Below are 19,652 nucleotides of genomic sequence, written 5' to 3' on the forward strand. Positions count from 1 at the left end.
AACATAAGGGAACAATTGACAGGAATGGGGGAAAGAAATACAGTACAAGAAGAATGGGTAGCTTTGAGGAATGAAATAGTAAAGGCAGCAGAGGATCAACTAAGTAAAAAGACGAGGGCTAGTAGAAATCGTTGGGTAACAGAAGGAATACTGAATTTAATTGATGAAAGGAGAAAATATAAAAATGCAGTAAATGAAGCACGCAAAAAGGAATACAAACGTCTCAAAAATGAGATCGACAGGAAGTACAGAATGGCTAAGCAGGCATGGCTAGAGGACAAATGTAAGGATGTAGAGGCTTATCTCACGAGGGGTAAGATAGATGCTGCCTACAGGAAATTTAAAGAGACGTTTGGAGAAAAGAAAACCACTTGCATGAATATCAAGAGCTCAGATGGAAACCCAGTCCTAAGCAAAGAAGGGAAAGCAGAAAGGTGGAAGGAGTATATAGAGGGTATATACAGGGGCGATGTTCTTGAGGACAATATTTTGGAAATGGAAGCGGAGGTAGATGCAGATGGAATTGGAGATATGATACTCCGTGAAGAGTTAGAAAGAGCACTGAAAGACCTGAGTCGAAACAAGGCCCCGGGAGTAGACAACATTCCATTAGAACTACTGACGGCCTTGGGAGAGCCAGTCGTGGTGAGCAAGATGTATCAGACACGCGAAATACCCTCAGACTACAAGAACAATATAATAATTCCAATTCCAAAGAAAGCAGGTGTTGACAGATGTGAAAATTACCGAACTATCAGTTTAATAAGACACGGATGCAAAATACAACACGAACTCTTGAAAGACGAATGGAAAAACTGGTAGAAGCCGACTTCGGGGAAGATCAGTTTGGATTCTGTAGCAATGTTGGAACACGTGAGGCAATACTGACCCTACGACTTATCTTAGAAAATAGAAAGGCAAACCTACGTTTCTAGCATTTGTAGACTTAGATAAACATTTTGACACTGTTGACTGGAAAACTCTCTTTCAAATTTTGAAGGTGGCAGAGGTAAAATACAGGTAGCGAAAGACTATTTACAATTTGTACATAAAGGAGATGGCAGTTATAAGAGTCGAGGGACATGAAAGGGAAGCAGTGGTTGGGAAGGGAGTGAGACAGGGTTGTAGCCTCTCCCCGATGCTATTCAATTAGTATATTGAGCAAGCAGTAAAGGAAACAAAAGAAAAGTTCGGAGTAGGTATTAAAATCCATGGAGAAGAAATAGAAACTTTGAGGTTCGCCGATGACATTGTAATTCTGTCAGAGACAGCAAAGTACTTGGAAGAGCAGTTGAACGGAATGGACAGTCTTGAAGGGAGGGTATAAGATGAACATCAACAAAACAAAAGCAAAACGAGGATAATGGAATGTAGTCGAAGTAAGTCAGGTGATGCTGAGGGAATTAGATTAGGAAATGAGACACTTAAAGTAGTAAAGGAGTTTTGCTATTTGGGGAGCAAAATAACTGTTGATGGTCGAAGTAGAGAGGATATAAAACGTAGACTGGCAATGGCAAGGAAAGCGTTTCTGAAGACGGAAAATTTGTTAACATCGAGTATAGATTTAAGTGTCAGGAAATTGTTTCTGAAAACACTTGTATGGAGTGTAGCCATGTATGGAAGTGAAACATGGACGATAAATAGTTTAGACAAGAAGAGAATAGAAGCTTTCGAAATGTGGTGCTACAGAAGAATGCTGAAGATTAGATGGGTAGATCACATAACTAATGAGGAGGTATTGAATAGAATTGGGGAGAAGAGGAGTTTGTGGCATAACTTGACTAGAAGGAGGGACCGTTTGGTAGGACATGTTGTGAGGCATCAGGGGATCACAAATTTAGTATTGGAGGGCAGCGTGGAGGGTAAAAATCGTAGAGGGAGGTCAAGAGATGAATACACTAAGCAGTTTCAGAAGGATGTAGGCTGCAGTAGGTACTGGGAGATGAAGAAGCTTGCACAGGATAGAGCTGCATGGAGAGCTGCATCAAACCCGTCTGAGGACTGAAGACCACAACACAACAACAACAACAATATATTGTTACAACCAACTATATGAAGAAGAAAGCATGTTACCTCATTGATGTCAATGTTTAATAAGCAAATTATTTTGACCGAAAACAGAAATACAGACCATATTACGAAGCGCACCTTTTACTCAAAACAGGCAGCACATCAGCATCCTTTAAATTAAGGAGCCTAGTGCCCTTTCAGATTTAGTGTGGCCAAACAAATGACTCTTTGTTCTAGATGTATAATTTACAAGTTGTCTTGGTCGTCGAAAACGATTCATTGTTCTATCACGTTAAAGACAGTTATGTTTATATTCTTGGAGGTACTCTGTTATAAGTGTTGCCTCCAATTGCTTCGTTATCTGTTCTTTGCGTTGATGTTCAGCATCATACCTCTCAATTTTTCTCAGAAATTTATTCACTTCGAATGGTGCACGCTGCGCTTCCCTAAAGATCTTTTATGAGACATTGTTATTCTTTTTTACTATTGGATATTTTGTTGCTATGGAAATTTGATTGAAGTCTCTGAGTATTCTACTTGACCTTTGTATTTTGCATGATATACGTGGTGTCCCATTTATCTTGTTCGCATAAAATAACTTTTCTCTGTTGCGTTAAATGAAAAACTGTTTCAATCAATGTTTTTGACATAAGTGGGTAGTTATTGCTGACAGTATACGTTTTATGTATCTACACAGATATAGGACAGGTTAGCGGTTAAATTTTTCAAATAAAACCATATACGTTTCAGTCAAGAATATACTCACCTTCTCCAGGAGCTACTCAAAAACGTGTTAACTCTACCATTTCAATTCACGGAACTGGTAGCTATGGAAATGATAAATAATGCATAAATGCTCTAATTTAAATATCATTTCAGTGCATTTCATTAACTAGATCATTTAGTCGCGGTAAGGCGCCTCTGAACATTTTAAAATTACCAATAAATATTGAATTGTAACAGTACTGCACTGTACAGCAATTCGATCCTGTTATTGTATTATGACAACACAGAAGTAACATGGCCCTTTGTACTAACTTTTACTGTGATACTACCACTAGAGGAAAAAAGAGAGTGGTTACGTCCTATGCTCAAAAGGATGACCATTGACATTTATACATAGAGTCGTTCTGTGGATGAAGGACGTCCTACTTCGTGCTAATACTTCCTCTATGATGGCGGTACAGCCATCAATTATAATTTATTCATTTCCACTGGTATCGTTGGAACATTTTAGTAGACAGCATCCTAGACAGCTCCCCACAGAAAGAAATCCAGCGGTGGAAGGTCCGGAGATCAGATAGGCTAACTAAATGGTCCACCTTGTCCAATCCACCTACCATGGTCCAGAATTCGTCGTGCTAGTAAGGAATTATATGCAGGGCATCCATCATGTTGTTACTAAATGACCATCATCTGATTCAGAGATAAGGCGTCCAAGAAAACAGGAAGAGTGTTTCTTACACATTGGGCATATTGTTTCCCGTTTTGGTTGTCATTTACAAAGGAAGGTACGTTACTGGTTTCTCCAATAATTCCGCAACAAACATTAACGTTCCATAGTCGTAGATGCTCTACCTGTCGGAGCCATCGTGGATTGCCGGTGGACCAATAATGAATATATCTCGTGCCGACAGTTGCTTTGTTGGACAAGACACCCAGTCGGTAAAGAGGACATCACTGAAGGAATTACGATTAATAATAAGTTGTTGTTGAGAACGCTGCCAAAATTGAACCCTATTGCTGAAGTCACTTCTATGAATTGCTTTGTGTTAAAGAACTTGGTCAGGATCGAATTTATGACGTTGCATACTGTGATGTGCAGTTATTTTTGAGACACCAGCTTCATCTCGAAATCGTCTTGTGCTCACTTGTGGATTCACGGCTACGGATGCGAGCACTGTGACCTCAGCAGCTTCGTTTATTCGTGTTCTACGACGATTTCGGGTTCTTGCATTTAAACTTTCCGATTCGCGTAGACGAGAAATGAGACAACGATACGTCTAGCGAGAAGGCGATGACTTGTCAGGGAATTGTCTGCTGTACAATAGTGGTGCCTGAACAGAATTTCGTCCGCCTACAGCAAATTAAAAAAATAATTATGTACAGTAGAGTACAAGAGCCGGCTGGGGTGGCCGAGCGGTTCTAGGCCCTTCAGCCTGGAGCCGAACGACCGCTACGGTCGCAGGTTCGAATCCTGCCTCGGGCATGGATGTGTGTGATGGATGTCCTTAGGTTAGTTAGGTTTAAGTAGTTCTAAGTTCTAGGGGACTGATGACCTTAGAAGTTAAGTCCCATAGTGCTCAGATCCATTTGAACCATTTGAGAGTACAATGATGTTAAAAACTTTGGTTGAAACAATTTTTCATTTAGCTCATCAGGAAAAAGTTATTTCGGGTGAACAAGATAAATGGGACACCCTGTATGTGATTATAAGCCAATGTGAAACCAGGGTTGATTTTCTCTACTATTGATGTTTGTTTTTATAAATTGTGCTTTTGTACGGCATTTTTCACTTGACACTCTTGGCATATTTTTCGTTGTTGAGATAACGATATCATAAATTTATACTGTAACGTTTAGATGAAGAAATGTACGGGTTGTTTCCGTAACAGCGTGCAAAAACATAACAGGACATAGAGAATACTCCATTGAACAATTTGACATACCAAACCTCGGGTCGGAGAAGCCAGCTTAAGGAGATATGGAAGTAAACTATCGCTTTGACTGAGCTCGGCCGGGTGGCCGTGCGGTCTAACGCACGGCTTTGCGGGCGGGAAGGAGCGCCTGGTCCCCGGCACGAAACCGACCGGCGGATTTGTGTCGAGGTCCGGTGAACCGGCCAGCCTGTGGATGGTTTTTAGGCGGTTTTCCATCTTCCTCGGCGAATGCGGGCTGGTTCCCCTTATTCCGCCTCAGCTACACTATGTCGGCGATTGCTGCGCAAACAAGTTCTCCACGTACGCGTACACCACCATTACTCTACCACGCAAACATAGGGGTTACACTCGTCTGGTGTGAGACGTTCTCTGGGAGGTCCACCGGGGGCCGAACCGCACAATAACCCTGGGTTCGGTGTGGAGTGGAGGAGGGGTGAAGTGGACTGCGGTAGTCGTCGTGGGGTTGTGGACCACTGCGGCTGCGGCGGGGACGGAGCCTCTCCGTCGTTTCTAGGTCCCCGGTTAACATACAATTCATACAATACAATCGCTTTGTCTAACATATTCTTTTCCACCTGATTTACAATTAACATGCATACAGATTTACAGTACTATTCTGTTTATTTACATGTACTTTCTTTATGTCCTGCAACGACACAAGGAGGACGAGTCTGAGTATCAGGAAGTCACGATGAAGGTTTCGTTTACTTTACTTGTCTATAAGGTGGCTCTGTTGTATCATATTTACACTGTCCAATGACAGAACATACTATGAATCAACGAACGACTCATTCATTACTCAGTGCTATTCAGAGACTACAGTATAATACCATGGAGCAGTACCGGTACAGTATTTCCTGGTCGCTGGATTGGAAATGGAGGTTCTATTCCATGGCCTGAGAGGTCACCTGACCCGAAACCCCTTGATTCATTTCCTATGGGGAGATATCAAGTCACCTGTGTATAAGACTCCAGTGGATACGGAGATGGAATTAGTTGTCAGAACTGTAGCCGCCTGTGATGTGATTCGAAAACACACCAGGGGTATTTGTCAGTGAAACTTGTTCACCGACGTCATGCTTGTATTGAGGTTTATGGCCGTGAGTTCAGCACATTTTGTGAGATACAGTACAAATTGTTCATTCATTGTGTTAATGATGGTATCTGCAGTAAGGTAATGTAAACAAAAAGGTACAGAGTAATGTGATTTCATTCTTATTATCTCTTTAAGCTGGCATCTCCAACCCCAGGTTCCCTATCTCAGATTGTTCAGTGGAGCATCATCTATGTCCTTTTAAATTTTTGTACCCTTTTACGGAAGCACCGTGTACATTGCCTTCCAATACTAAGAAAATGAGGGATGTATTGTAGCTCATGACAGGATGGATAAAGCTTCTATTCTTGTGGACAATAAAATCAAATTACAATTTTTTTCAGTGAAAACGATGATTTATGAAGGCGTTATGCAAAGAGCTCAGTGCACATGCATAAGAAAAGGTGTGATCGAGGAATGAAGTGTGTAAACACATCCGTTGACAAGTGTCCATCACATATGATTAATTGATATAAATAACTGATTATTAATGTGTGAGCAAATAACGAGCGCTTTTGTGCAGCGGCTAACAGAAATAGTAGATTTAAAATCACCCGATGGCGATCGTGATTAGGTTTCCGAAATGATTCTAGATACGTTGGAGCAAATTCTAAGATATTTTCCTTAAGAAGGACGCCTTGTCCGATCTGAAACTACCGCCATGCGGACGGGTGTCAGACTCCAGCCTCCTTTCGTTCCTCATGCGGTCCTTTGTGTGTTATCTTGTGCGTGTTCTTTGAAACTCTAGTAATATTCGTGGAGGGAGCAAACTCCTATCGAGGGTTCTACAGCGGAGATACCGATTAAGTTCGTCGACACGGGCGCATGCTGGCTAATATACGGGTTCTGGTGCAGCTTTCGAAGTGCCTTCTGTTTACGGATCCTTCGTGTTGACGGTAATGTTCACTGTTAACGTATTGTCGATATCATTATAGTTATAGAATCAGCCGTGTGAGACGGTGTGTGCAAGAAATAGACCGCAACCTCGATTAGGTAAGCACTTCTCTGTCTACATCAACACCATTACGCCTTACGATTTGTGGTGCTATGTATATAGTGCACCAATGCAATAGCGCTCCACATGCTATTTTATTCCTGGATGGTACACGAAAACAAAGACTGTCAGCTCCGTGTAGCCCCAGATTGATCACATTTCATCATCGTGACCATTATGCGAGACGTATTTGGAGGAAGTGACGTTTATTTAGACCTTTATAACACGAACTGTCGGGATGTTAGGTTAATGCTTTTTATATGTATGTAAAACACTGATAATTCGAGATAATTTGGAACGAGTAGAGGTCGGATTTGGGAAAACTCGAGCTACAAGAAGAGTGATAGTTTTAGAGACCTTTTATTTAAAAATAGATTCAGAACCTGACGTTCTTTCAACAGTTAACGTATTGCTTGGAGTTAGCTTTAGAAATAATGTTCTAGAAGAAATTCTAACACTGTAGCGTACACACATATTACATAAACTGCTGTATAACTGGTACTACTGTATATGCTTCATTTTAGGAAAAAGAGTCAATAGTTTTTTGTTTTTGTGAAGAACGTCTCTTCTTACGTGTTAGCAGCGTAGTCCATCTTCGCAGAAACTCGGCATCAGCTAGAGACGTTACATTCTGTTGCTCCACGTAAATTCTAATGCCGAAGTTCCATCCTGTTTCCTTTATTTACCATTCCCACAATAGCTCTCTCTGTCTCTTCATGTTGATGGCCTTGGTCCAACAACATTTGCACTTCGTTGTCGTTTACATTTTCACATCCAGAAACATATGGAACGAGATCAAACAACTGTCCATTTTCGTTTTCTCCTAATGGAATGTTGTTGTTATTTTCATTATTTTTTTCGTTTTCATTATGTTTCTATAACAGAATTTGCCAAGACTTCTTTGGGATTTCTGATTTTAAATGGTTCCAGGCATCTGCAACTCGGTAGACAACATCCTTCAAGTTAGTTTTCTTCAGGGCAGCGTTTGTTGACTGGGTTTCATTTGTGTAAAGTGCAAAAGTGATTGCAATAGGTTACGCCGATACATTTTTTTCAAACACACCCGCGTTTCATTGGTCCACTGGTTAGACAAGGCAGAGTAGTACTGGGATGTAAGATAATTACCTAAATATATCACTACGAAGTTCTTCAGCTTCAGGATGACTTCTTGCGTTGTCTAGAGTAAGGATTGATTGCCTTGAGTGGCAATTTTTCGCTCATTAAGAATTTTTTTGTTTCTGGCCCTACTGGGCCAAAAACCTCCTTAAAACTGAGGTATTCATGACGGCATTGTTTTGATTTTTTATACAAAACGGCTAAGGCCGACATATGTATATTTTTGAATACTGTTGGTTTGTTACACTTACCACTTAAGAAAAGAAGCAATTTTTGATCTCCAGAGACATTGCTGCATACCGGAATCGTTACTCCATCTTTTGATTTCTTATAACCTGGAGCGGAGGCTTCTTTATATCCGGTAGCGTTTTAGTTGGAAGCATTCTATAATTCAGTCTTGTCACATCACAGTTATAAACTTGATCCAAAGAGATATTCCTGATTTGTTATATTTATTTTTTCTTGGATCAATTTAACAGCTCCGACATGAGCGGAGAACTTTTCACCACAGATTTCAAACTGGCACACCCCATGTCTTCTCTTCGACCTCTGCAACCAGTCGGAACTAGCAGAAAACTTTTTTCTGCTGCTTCTAATTCTTTTCGAAATAAAAGTGCCTCCTCCTGAATCATTGGACCACTTACAGCGCTTTCCCTAACTCGCTGATGAGCTGACCACAAATAAATGGCTAAAGGGCTTCGTGGTTTTACGATATGTGAATTTTGATTTTTTTAGAAGAAGAACAAGACGCTTTGGTACAAGTTTTAGTTCTTTTTTATCGCCAGTGACCTACCGTTACTTCACTTGCGCCTGACACTACCGATACCTTTTTTGTAGTTTTCGTGTCTAGTCTTTCGGACGTTAAAACTTTCTTCTCCAAAGAAACAAATTTACTATTCTGTTTTGAAGAGTCAGCGCCCATACTAGCGGAAAGTGACACGAACTATAATAAAGACTTAACGCTGCAATGAGCATGAACAGACACTGGCTGACCGGAGGCGGGCATTGTTGCCAGCCAAAAATAAATTATTTCTGCTGCCTGTATACTCAAATTTCGCTGCAGTGCCAATTATAGTTTTTAATATAGCCTATACAAATTACTGGCGATATATAGGCTAAATAAAGAACTTAAACTATTAACAAGTATGTTGAATACCTTTTTACAGGCCATTTGACAATCAGCGACATGAAAGACGACAGTGATGAATTTGGAGATCGTGGATCATTCACAAGGACGCTTTTACGAAATAATTATAGGTTGATGCAACAGGACTTTTATTCCTTATGTGGAATATGAGCTTCTAAAGTTATAAGTAATTCATTCTAAGGAGGTTTTGTTAGTAAGATTAGTAGTACTATGTTTGCTAATTTGGCAATATTCGACAACGTATCCTGTTCATAATTTTTTTTTTATTTCATCTACTGCGCTCCAGAATTCTTCGCTATTCTTTGTGTTGTGTCTAGACAAGACAGCCTAGACACAATGAGAGGAAGCCGAAAGGCACGCGCTTAAACTCACGCAGGCTGGCGTGAGGTCTCAAACAGGATACGTAATGAATGCTATAAAGAAAAGTACGTAGCTTCTGGAATACTTAACTTTAATCAACATTTGTAGAACATCGCTCTTGATGATACATTAATAGAATCTCAATATCAATTGAATACGGCGCCTTGCTAGGTCGTAGCAAATGTAGCTGAAGGCTATGCTAACTATCGTCTCGGCAAATGAGAGCGTATTTGTCAGTAATCCATCTCAGGCAAAGTCGGCTGTACAACTGGGGCGAGTGCCAGGACGTCTCTCTAGACCTGCCGTGTGGTGGCGCTCGGTCTGCTATCACTGACAGTGGCGACACGCGGGTCCGCCGTATACTAACGGACCGTGGCCGATTTAAAGGCTACCACCTAGCAAGTGTGGTGTCTGGCGGTGACACCACACTTTGAGTATGCCACTTTCTGTGTATCAGAAAAGTACAGCCTTAGTTTGTTTAACTCTTTGATGCCTTCGTGTTTATCTACTTCCTGCCACGCTTCTCGGCAAGTTCTGTTACATCACGTATTTGGTTCGGGAATACCGGCAATTTTTTGATTCGCAAGTAACATATTCTTATATAAATTGTGGTTTACTGGAAACCATCACTCATGTACGTTTGGTAAAATATCTCAAAAACCAGCCCGAAATACTCCTTGACCCTCTCATTACAGTCTTTCAGAGTTTCCAGACTTTGTCCTCCAGTGTTCTTCAGTACTGAGCAACACATTGAGATCATGTAAATTTAAATTCTCGTCCTTGCTGAGGAAGAAGGGTTTGATAAAATTGACTGCCAGAATTCTGATAAATCTTCAACTTTCTGGATATAGATTCTGTGCAGAGACTGTGCGGCTGAAACATCCATTGAAATGATTAATTAGTGTCATTATGTACTTCAAAAATGCAGATAATACTTCAGGTATGGATTTTGAAGTGCAGATAAGATTATATTCTGTATATGACTCTTATCTTCGAGTTCTGCTTCCCTAAACAGCTCAACAAGAACGTTCCATTGTTTCAATATATGATTAACACAGTTCGAAAATGCTAACCACCTCCTTTTACTGGGGATCATTGTTTCTAATAGAAAAGAATGCATGAGCTTCTGAAATTGCTCTAATATGCTCTAGCGTTTTGGAGAGCGAGAAAAATATCATAAATATTCTGTATCAGAGCTTCAGTACAGCTAGGGATGGCTTGTGGACCAGCTACGGCAACTAAATATGTTGAATGATAAAAACAATGATTCACAATTATCTCGGAGTTTTCGCTTAAGCGGTAGGTCTTGAGCGATTCACTCTTACATAACAAATGTAGGCGCTGTTAGCGCAAAACTCGACAACGTTATCAAGCGGTAACTCAAACCTTTCCATATAATTTTTGAAAAGGTTGTACAGACGCTAGCTTTGCCTTCGTCTCCGCCCATGGGAATTTATTCAAAAGTTGTGTTTTGACTTCAGAATTGCCTATATATCTCACTAACATACAACACTCAACTAGAAGGATGGAGAATGCTTTGTTTCTTGGATAATTATTCAACTCTTCCTTAATATTTGCGGAGAGTTCATTCACAACAATACTTGTGCATTTTGTGCGACTCTGACTTATTGTTTCTATAGTTGTTGAAACCTTAAAATTGAGTTTGGGTCTCTCTACAGTATGTTGCACTGGTTTTAAATTGAAAATATGAGCCGGAGCTAACAAACTGAATCTTACAGCACCTGCTGTAGAATCCGTTTGCTCTTTCTCTGGATTCAACATCTGAAAACGAAAGTGATAACACACCGTAACACTAAGATCCTCCTATGTTGACATAAAAGTGTTCTGTACAGCAACGGAAATTCTTATACCGTAATTCATTACTCTAGATTTATAGTTCAAATTCACAAAATATAAATTTACCAAAAATAGTATAATAGTAACAATATACATTCTCAAAACTATATGAATCAAAAAAGTATTTTCTTATGTGAGACATGTTTGTTGTGCGATCCGTAGCTTTCATGTTCGTCTTGTGTCTCTGACTTCCGAGGTGATTCACTTCGTTTTGCTCGTAGTTCTGTACAACACGCTCTGCATTTCGTTTCGTGTTGTAACCACTTTTCAGAAAGGTCTTCTTTTAACCATTTTGCAGAGAATACTTGTTTTCTCGATTTTTTTCTCATCTTGCTTTCGTCGATTTAAGTGCAGCATAAGACACAGTTTGGAGGCATGGATTGCTTTAGAAATTATTGCAACTTGTCCCATGCAAACGGACAAAAAAACTAACTAACAACATATTGACTGGAAGGACCTTTACTGTAACTACAGCTGCCCAAAGGTATTCAATAATAGCTTACCACAAGCTTAATCTATGTATATCTGATATCCCTCCAACACAGTCCAGAAAGTTTTCGTATGCAGACGACTGGGCAATAGCTACACAACACAAAACTTTTGAAAGAACTGAAGAAATCCTAACTTCTGATCTAGATATCTTTAGCCAATATTTCAGCAAATGGAGGTTACAACCAAACTCAAATAAAATAGAAGTTTCATGAATGAGATTTTCACTCTGCAGCGGAGTGTGCGCTGATATGAAACTCCCTCGCAGATTAAAACTGTGTGCCGGACCGAGACTCGATCTCGGGACCTTTGCCTTTCGCGGGCAACTGCTCTACCAGCTGAGCTGCCCAAGCACGGCTCACACCCCATCCTCACAGCTTTACTTCTACCAGTATCTCGTGTCCTCCCTTCCAAACTTTACAGAAGCTCTCCTGCGAACCCTGCAGAACTAGCACTCCTGAAAGAAAGGATATTGCGGAGACATGGCTTAGCCACAGACTGGGGGACGTTTCCAGAATGAGATTTTCACTCTGCAGCGGATTGTACAGTTGGTAGAGCACTTGCTCACGAAAGGCAAAGGTCCCCAGTTCGGGTCTCGGTCCGGCACGCAGTTTTAATCTGCCAGGAAGTTAGTTGCATGTTTTCATCTGTCCTATAGACTGGCATATATATGTCTATTTTGAAGGAGACAAACTTCGCCTTAATATTTACCCAAAATACCTTGGGATCACTTTAAATAGGACACTTTCTTTTAAGGAGTACGTGACACGAACGTCTGCTAAGCTCAAAACCAGAAACAACATTCTCCAACTCTCCGGCTGTCGTTGGGGACGGTCAGCAGATACTCTCCAGTAACACACTGGGTACCTACCTTGAGCCACATTCCACCTCCTGATATTAGAAGGAAGAGCGCGCTACTGCTTGAGTACCGAAATATTGCTAATAAGAGCAATCTTCCAATAATGAACGACGCGTTCCCTGCAGAGCGAAAAAGACTTAGATTAAGACCTAACACTTTCATCACAGCCGAGACTCTAATGGATGAATTCAATCCCATCAATCAATGGAAAGGTTACTGGCAACAATACTGTTCCACACAATGCTTGAAGCATCCTTGCATCCAGAAGAAACCCCTGGATTCTTCTAGCCTCTGGCAGTTTGGACTATCTTGAATCGCATCCGAAAGTGCCATGGACGAGTGTTGTTCATCGCCATCCTTCAGTGTATGTGCTGTCTCAAAATGTATAGGCTGAGGTTTCATCAGATTATTCATATCCTAAGGCATATAAGAGCGTGAAGATAAAACACAGGCAACATACAAGGGGAATTTATTAAATCTGTATTTTATAAATTCGTAATGTTTTTCCATTAACGTAATACTGAATTAAATAATTATTTGTACATTGGAATGAAAATTTACGGATGTTCTACATTCGCCAAAGGAAGTTAAATTAAACTATAATTTTAACAATTTTAGAAATCCTCCGCCACGCCGCGAAGATCAGAAAACACTACGCATAGCGGAACTGGGCTACATCAGGCAACACAGGCGGCGGATACCTTTTCGATTTTTTAACGTAATTGTCATCCGTCATCCACCTCAGATTGCCGCAGCTTGCAGGTCTCGTACATCCCACATGTATTGGCTGAGCATCACACTATCATGCTGAATCAAAAAATCCATTACGAGTTGTAGAGTGTACATAAAATAACTTGGCCTGGAGTAGGGCAGACAGTGGTAAGAGGAGGGGTCAACAGTAGCAATGGGTCATTCCTTTGTGACACGGCCACCGCACGGTAGGGACGGTTTGATAGTTGAAACCAGCACACCAGTGCATATTTTGAATGACAGACTAGGGAGTCTGCAAACGATTCTGTGAACACGTATTGTCAGCACGAATATTAATTCAACAAATACGGACATCCGAAGTCAGAAGTTTCTCGAAAAAATACCGAAAATGAAATAGTCACATAAACGAAGGCTCAACCAAAATGACGCAAGAAACAGAAGACAGTCTTATAGAACAAAAAAGAGTTGTGTAAACTGTAGTGTAGTGGACAACGTCGATTAATACGATACTGGAAATATAAAATAAAAAGACGTATGACGTGGAAATTTTGTGTCAAGCCCCTGAAAACCTATTGGTTAACATTACACGAGCCAACGGCCTTTCCACAGTAGAACACCTGTTCCTGTCAGATAAACGGAATTAAGCGCTGTCGAGCACAACTAGCACTTGGATGGGTGGACGTCAGGGTCAGCCGAGCGCTGTTGGCAAGAAAGTTGCGCTCAGCCCTTGTGAGGCAAATGTATTCATAAGTAGCGGCTCAGGTTTCGTAATCTCACAACGGCCGGAAAAATGGTGTGCTGACAAATGACTTCCACATCCGCATCCAGTGACGCCAATGGGCTGAGGACGACATGACTGTCGGTCGATTACTTTGGGCCTTCAAGGTCTATTTGGAGTATAGTCTTAATATTATCTTTATCTAAAGCATTTTTCTCCTTCAACGTGTTCCTTAAAGTAATGGAGCCTTGGAAAGTACTTGCAAACATGGTTTCCCTATACTCTACTCTCTTTGTTGTTCGGTTGGAATAGGTAGCGGTTCTCGCAAGCCTGACATGATGCACACTTTTCAGTGAGATTCTTCCTTCCTTGTCTGCTCTTCCGGCATAATTGTAACAGGACTGCATACAACCACATGTGCCTCATTGCGAAGGACTATCCCAGCACCTATGGTGCTCTGAGGATAGGCGGCCATGCTCTGCAGTAAAGATATAGCAACGAGAAAATTCCAAGTGCGCATACCCAAAGTGCAGTCCACTGACACTGCCGCCGTATCGTAACAACGAGAAGCACTCGCTAAGCGCTCAAGGTGACTGTGTTTCTATGATGGCGACACGTTATTTTAAGTGAATTCTGCAACTCTTTTTTGAACATTTTCTATATATTTAGTTAATACTGCTTAGCGAAAATACCATATCAGGAAACAGTACTCAAGAAGTGATCGAGCGAGTGTTTTCAGTGTAGCCTCTTCCCGGCGTAAAACACACTTCCTTACGATACTCGCGATAAATCTGAACCGAGCATGTTCTAAATGTGATTTAGGAAAACTACAAAAAACATAATCATTAGACAAAGGTTTCAGCATCACTTCTCTCGAACACCTCTGTGTTCCTTTTAATCCTGCGACACCTGGCTCTCTTCACATAACACTGACTTACATTATCTGACAGAAATTCCAACCGATGTCACCATGCCAATCAAGCGTTTCTCTCAAGTTTTGACGTGAAGGAGGTATTCCCTGTGTTACATCTCATATCATCTTTAGCTCTACTCAGACTGGTGTGGAAAACGTTTACAGCATGTCTCAAGGTCGACCTACAAGTACAGTTAATCTCTTATTGTCAGTTCAGAAAATGTGCAGACGATGCACGCCAATTATAACTGGAGAGCACCAGAAAAACTACCCTGGCATTATGTAACCAGCGTGCATGAAGCTGAAGGCAAATCATCGCTATCCTACATAATAAACTGTGTACTCGAATATCGTCGCAACTGCGATTCGATAGGTCCAGAATCTATTGTATCGTGCTTGGGAACTACAATTATTGTCGACTCCTTCACCACCACAATATATTATAATATCTATTTGACGAATGATTCCTGTAGTGAATTTGATATGAGTACCTATAATTTATGGTTGAACCTCATCCACAATAGCGTAACATTGGATGTCTTTTTTTTTCAGTGACCCAGCTCCTTCTGGAAGTCCAGTGACGTGGGAAGCGTATACGTCGGAGGCCTCCAATTACTTACACTTGAAATTGGAGTCTGAAACACGCCAAGACCTCCTCCCTGAGCGCACGCAACTCTGGGAACAGATCCTGCCTGCTTAGACGAAACACTTTAATTTATTATTATGAGAATCTACAGGTTATTAAAATAAATTGTATTTCACACTTTAAGCAAAAAATCATTTTAGTTCTTCATTTTATAACGTGCTGTTTCGAGGTTTTTCCTTCAGATTGTAGTCCTATTGTAAGAATGATTGGCCTTATTTTCAGAAATAACATTGGCATTGTCACTTTATTAAGACGTACACAGCTCACCACAAAACAGGTCAGTATTTCACTCAGATTTAAAGTTACTTTTGCGACGAAGTTGCTTTTTGAATATTATTTTACATTTTCAACAAATAATTATTTCTAAGCTTTACATGCTGCTAATATCTAAGACATCAAAACTTCGACGCAGGAAGGCGTCTTCGCGGTGTGAGCTCTGTCTCCGCACTACCATGTTAAACAAAAGAAGTGCGCTGTAGAAACATATCCACACGCGCACTACACTTCTTTACTACCTATGTTAGTCAGCTGACGGCCTTGAAATATGTTTTAACCTATATTTTCAGAATATCATTACAAATATCATTGTATAAAATGTACGTCTTGGAAATTTCGCGAAGTTTGACTATTTCCAACACGTCATGTACGCAAAAGACTATGTTGTTGATCACATCTTACCCCCTTTTGTACATGTCACATAAATATTTCACAAATATGCATTTTAGACCTATTCTTACCCACAGCCCCACCCTAAACTTGTTGTTGTTGCTATTTTGGTCTCCAGTCCGAAAACTGGTTTGATGCATCTCTCCATGCTACTCTGTCCTGCGCAACCCTCATCTCCAAATAACTACTGCGACCTACATCCTTCTGAATCTGGTTACTATATTCATCTCTTCGGCTGCCTCTACGATTTTTAGCCCCAAAACTTCCCTCTAATACCTTACTTCCACGGTACTTTTGTAGAAATAGTGAGTCATTTGTATACCAAATTTGGTTGATGTTGCTCCTGACGTTACTGAATTATGCGTTCCTGCTACCGCTTTCCGTCCCCATCCAGTCGTAGGGGTGCAAAGGGTGTCTTACTGTGTCACACTCTTCCTGTCTCTCTATCTGTCTCTCATTTTCCCGAGACGACAAGTGAAATGTGAGCCAAGTTTGGTAGAAACTGTTTCATACGTTTCAGGTATGTCTGAGTCTTTGCGTCCGTCTTCCAACACCTAGAGATAAATGGAATCGGGGCTTTCATCCATTAACCTGGCGACTGAAAAAACAATGGATTCGAATATTTGTCCTCGCCATGGCATCTCACTCCCAACTGTGCCCCTAAAGGTGACAAGGGTGTATTACCTCTGTATTACCCCCACATGAATTTTATACAAATAATTCAGATAATGAGTCCTGTATATACAAAATTTTGTTGAAATTGCTCCAGACATTCCTTAGTTTTAGTACTACGTCACCAGCTTTCTACCACAAACACAGCGTCTATGGTTGGTAGGTGATTCGTACCCTTACAGTGCTTATTCGCAGATAGTGGGTGATACGTGTGCCAAATTTGTTTGAAATTTATCCAGTGGTTTAACAGGAAATATGGGATGTACGTATATATGCTTACAATGATTTTTATAAATACATAGATAGATTAACCGGTTTCTAACAGATGCCAACATGACGCAAATAAATACGATCTCTAGTCGTCACGTATTACCGTGAAACCCCTGCAGGGTGTCTTAGAGAGCAGGATGAAGATCAGGGAGCACTCTATCTGGAAGCAAAGGGCAAACCGATTAGGGGCCTCGTATCGAGCTTCAAGTCGTGTGCAACTAGTAAGCTAGCAGTGACTTCTCGCCAGGGTTTCCTGACATCCGACGTAGCTAATCAGCTCATGGGGAGTATTGTCACTCGACGGTACACGCTTGTGTGCTTGGACGCATTTTCGAGTATTTACTTGTTGGTCCTGACATATAGCGATATATATCCCTTCAGTCCATATCTGAGTCGTTTGGGTCATGTATGGTGTTACAGATAATGCTCCTAACTTCATTCTGCATTTTTTCACAATTTCTGTTTTGAAACTAATGTTAGCCGCACCACATCAACTTTATATTACCCCAGTCCACCATTTTCTGTGTGAGTGAAACAGAATTTGCGCCCTGCCCTCATAGTTTTCCATATACAGACCATACCCACTGGGATACCTCCTTAATGTGTTTGAGGTACGATTTCATCATGGCCATGCATGAGTATCGTAAACCATCACCTTGTCTAATCTATGGATACTGAACTACATTATTTCCGAGAAAGCTGACATTATGTAGATTCAGGTTAACTGGAGACTGACGAAGAGTAACCTGAATCATGCTCGTGAAAAGTCGGAGGGCCACTGTAAGACAGGAAGGCAGCTGATTCCCCAGGCAACAGAGTTTGGGTTAAAACTTCGCGGGAGTGAGGCGGGTGGGGCGTTAGCCAAGAAGATCGGATAATTCTTGTACATGTTTGTGGGGGTCATTCCAGGTCCTCCACTTTCTGACGATAGTCACTAGTTCGCTTATCAAAAATCCTCAGTCGAGGTGAAGTTTTAGGGTTCACATTTCACAAACCAAGCCCTTTCAAGAGGGTGGTCTTTCCCAGTAAGCAAAAAGTTTAATGTTGTAAAGAAGGGGTCCATTCTGAAATTTTTCATGTTTACTATGGAGACGTACCCTCCTTGGCATATTGGTTCTAGCTAGTATGCCACGTTGCAAATTAATTGTGGTATGCTCCTTGACAGACCAGAGATTCACTTCAGCAGTATACAATTATATTTCCATCCAAAAGAATTATTCCATTTGAATCTGGTGTTGCCATCATGTCCCATAACCCTGTGTCTGATGTGCTTTCTCCTGGACAGGAGGGTCAAGGGTGGGGGGAGGTGGGGCAGGGTGTGACAATTTAATTCCGTTATGTCTGCGAGTCACTATGAATACACGCCAAGAGGCTCTGGCGTAACTACACTCCTGGAAATGGAAAAAAGAACACATTGACACCGGTGTGTCAGACCCACCATACTTGCTCCGGACACTGCGAGAGGGCTGTACAAGCAATGATCACACGCACGGCACAGCGGACACACCAGGAACCGCGTTGTTGGCCGTCGAATGGCGCTAGCTGCGCAGCATTTGTGCACCGCCGCCGTCAGTGTCAGCCAGTTTGGCGTGGCATACGGAGCTCCATCGCAGTCTTTAACACTGGTAGCATGCCGCGACAGCGTGGACGTGAACCGTATGTGCAGTTGACGGACTTTGAGCGAGGGCGTATAGTGGGCATGCGGGAGGCCGGGTGGACGTACCGCCGAATTGCTCAACACGTGGGGCGTGAGGTCTCCACAGTACATCGATGTTGTCGCCAGTGGTCGGCGGAAGGTGCACGTGCCCGTCGACCTGGGACCGGACCGCAGCGACGCACGGATGCACGCCAAGACCGTAGCATCCTACGCAGTGCCGTAGGGGACCGCACCGCCACTTCCCAGCAAATTAGGGACACTGTTGCTCCTGGGGTATCGGCGAGGACCATTCGCAACCGTCTCCATGAAGCTGGGCTACGGTCCCGCACACCGTTAGGCCGTCTTCCGCTCACGCCCCAACATCGTGCAGCCCGCCTCCAGTGGTGTCGCGACAGGCGTGAATGGAGGGACGAATGGAGACGTGTCGTCTTCAGCGATGAGAGTCGCTTCTGCCTTGGTGCCAATGATGGTCGTATGCGTGTTTGGCGCCGTGCAGGTGAGCGCCACAATCAGGACTGCATACGACCGAGGCACACAGGGCCAACACCCGGCATCATGGTGTGGGGAGCGATCTCCTACCCTGGCCGTACACCACTGGTGATCGTCGAGGGGACACTGAATAGTGCACGGTACATCCAAACCGTCATCGATCCCATCGTTCTACCATTCCTAGACCGGCAAGGGAACTTGCTGTTCCAACAGGACAATGCACGTCCGCATGTATCCTGTGCCACCCAACGTGCTCTAGAAGGTGTAAGTCAACTACCCTGGCCAGCAAGATCTCCGGATCTGTCCCCCATTGAGCATGTTTGGG

The 19,652-nt window shown here is 42.0% G+C and overlaps 1 protein-coding gene across 1 annotated transcript in view; it reads left to right on the forward strand.

The window, feature by feature from the left end:
• LOC126199284 (para-nitrobenzyl esterase-like) overlaps nt 1-15,696 on the forward strand; it is an 87,308-nt gene extending 71,612 nt beyond the window's left edge. The window contains exon 10 of the mRNA XM_049936099.1: nt 15,480-15,696. Coding sequence (XP_049792056.1) covers nt 15,480-15,627 — 148 coding nt within the window. The 3' untranslated portion in view covers nt 15,628-15,696. The remainder of the gene's footprint in view (nt 1-15,479) is intronic.
• The last annotated feature ends 3,956 nt before the right edge of the window (nt 15,697-19,652 follow it).

The sequence above is a fragment of the Schistocerca nitens genome, chromosome 8, assembly GCF_023898315.1.
Source record: "Schistocerca nitens isolate TAMUIC-IGC-003100 chromosome 8, iqSchNite1.1, whole genome shotgun sequence".
NCBI classification, from domain to species: Eukaryota; Metazoa; Arthropoda; class Insecta; order Orthoptera; family Acrididae; genus Schistocerca; species Schistocerca nitens.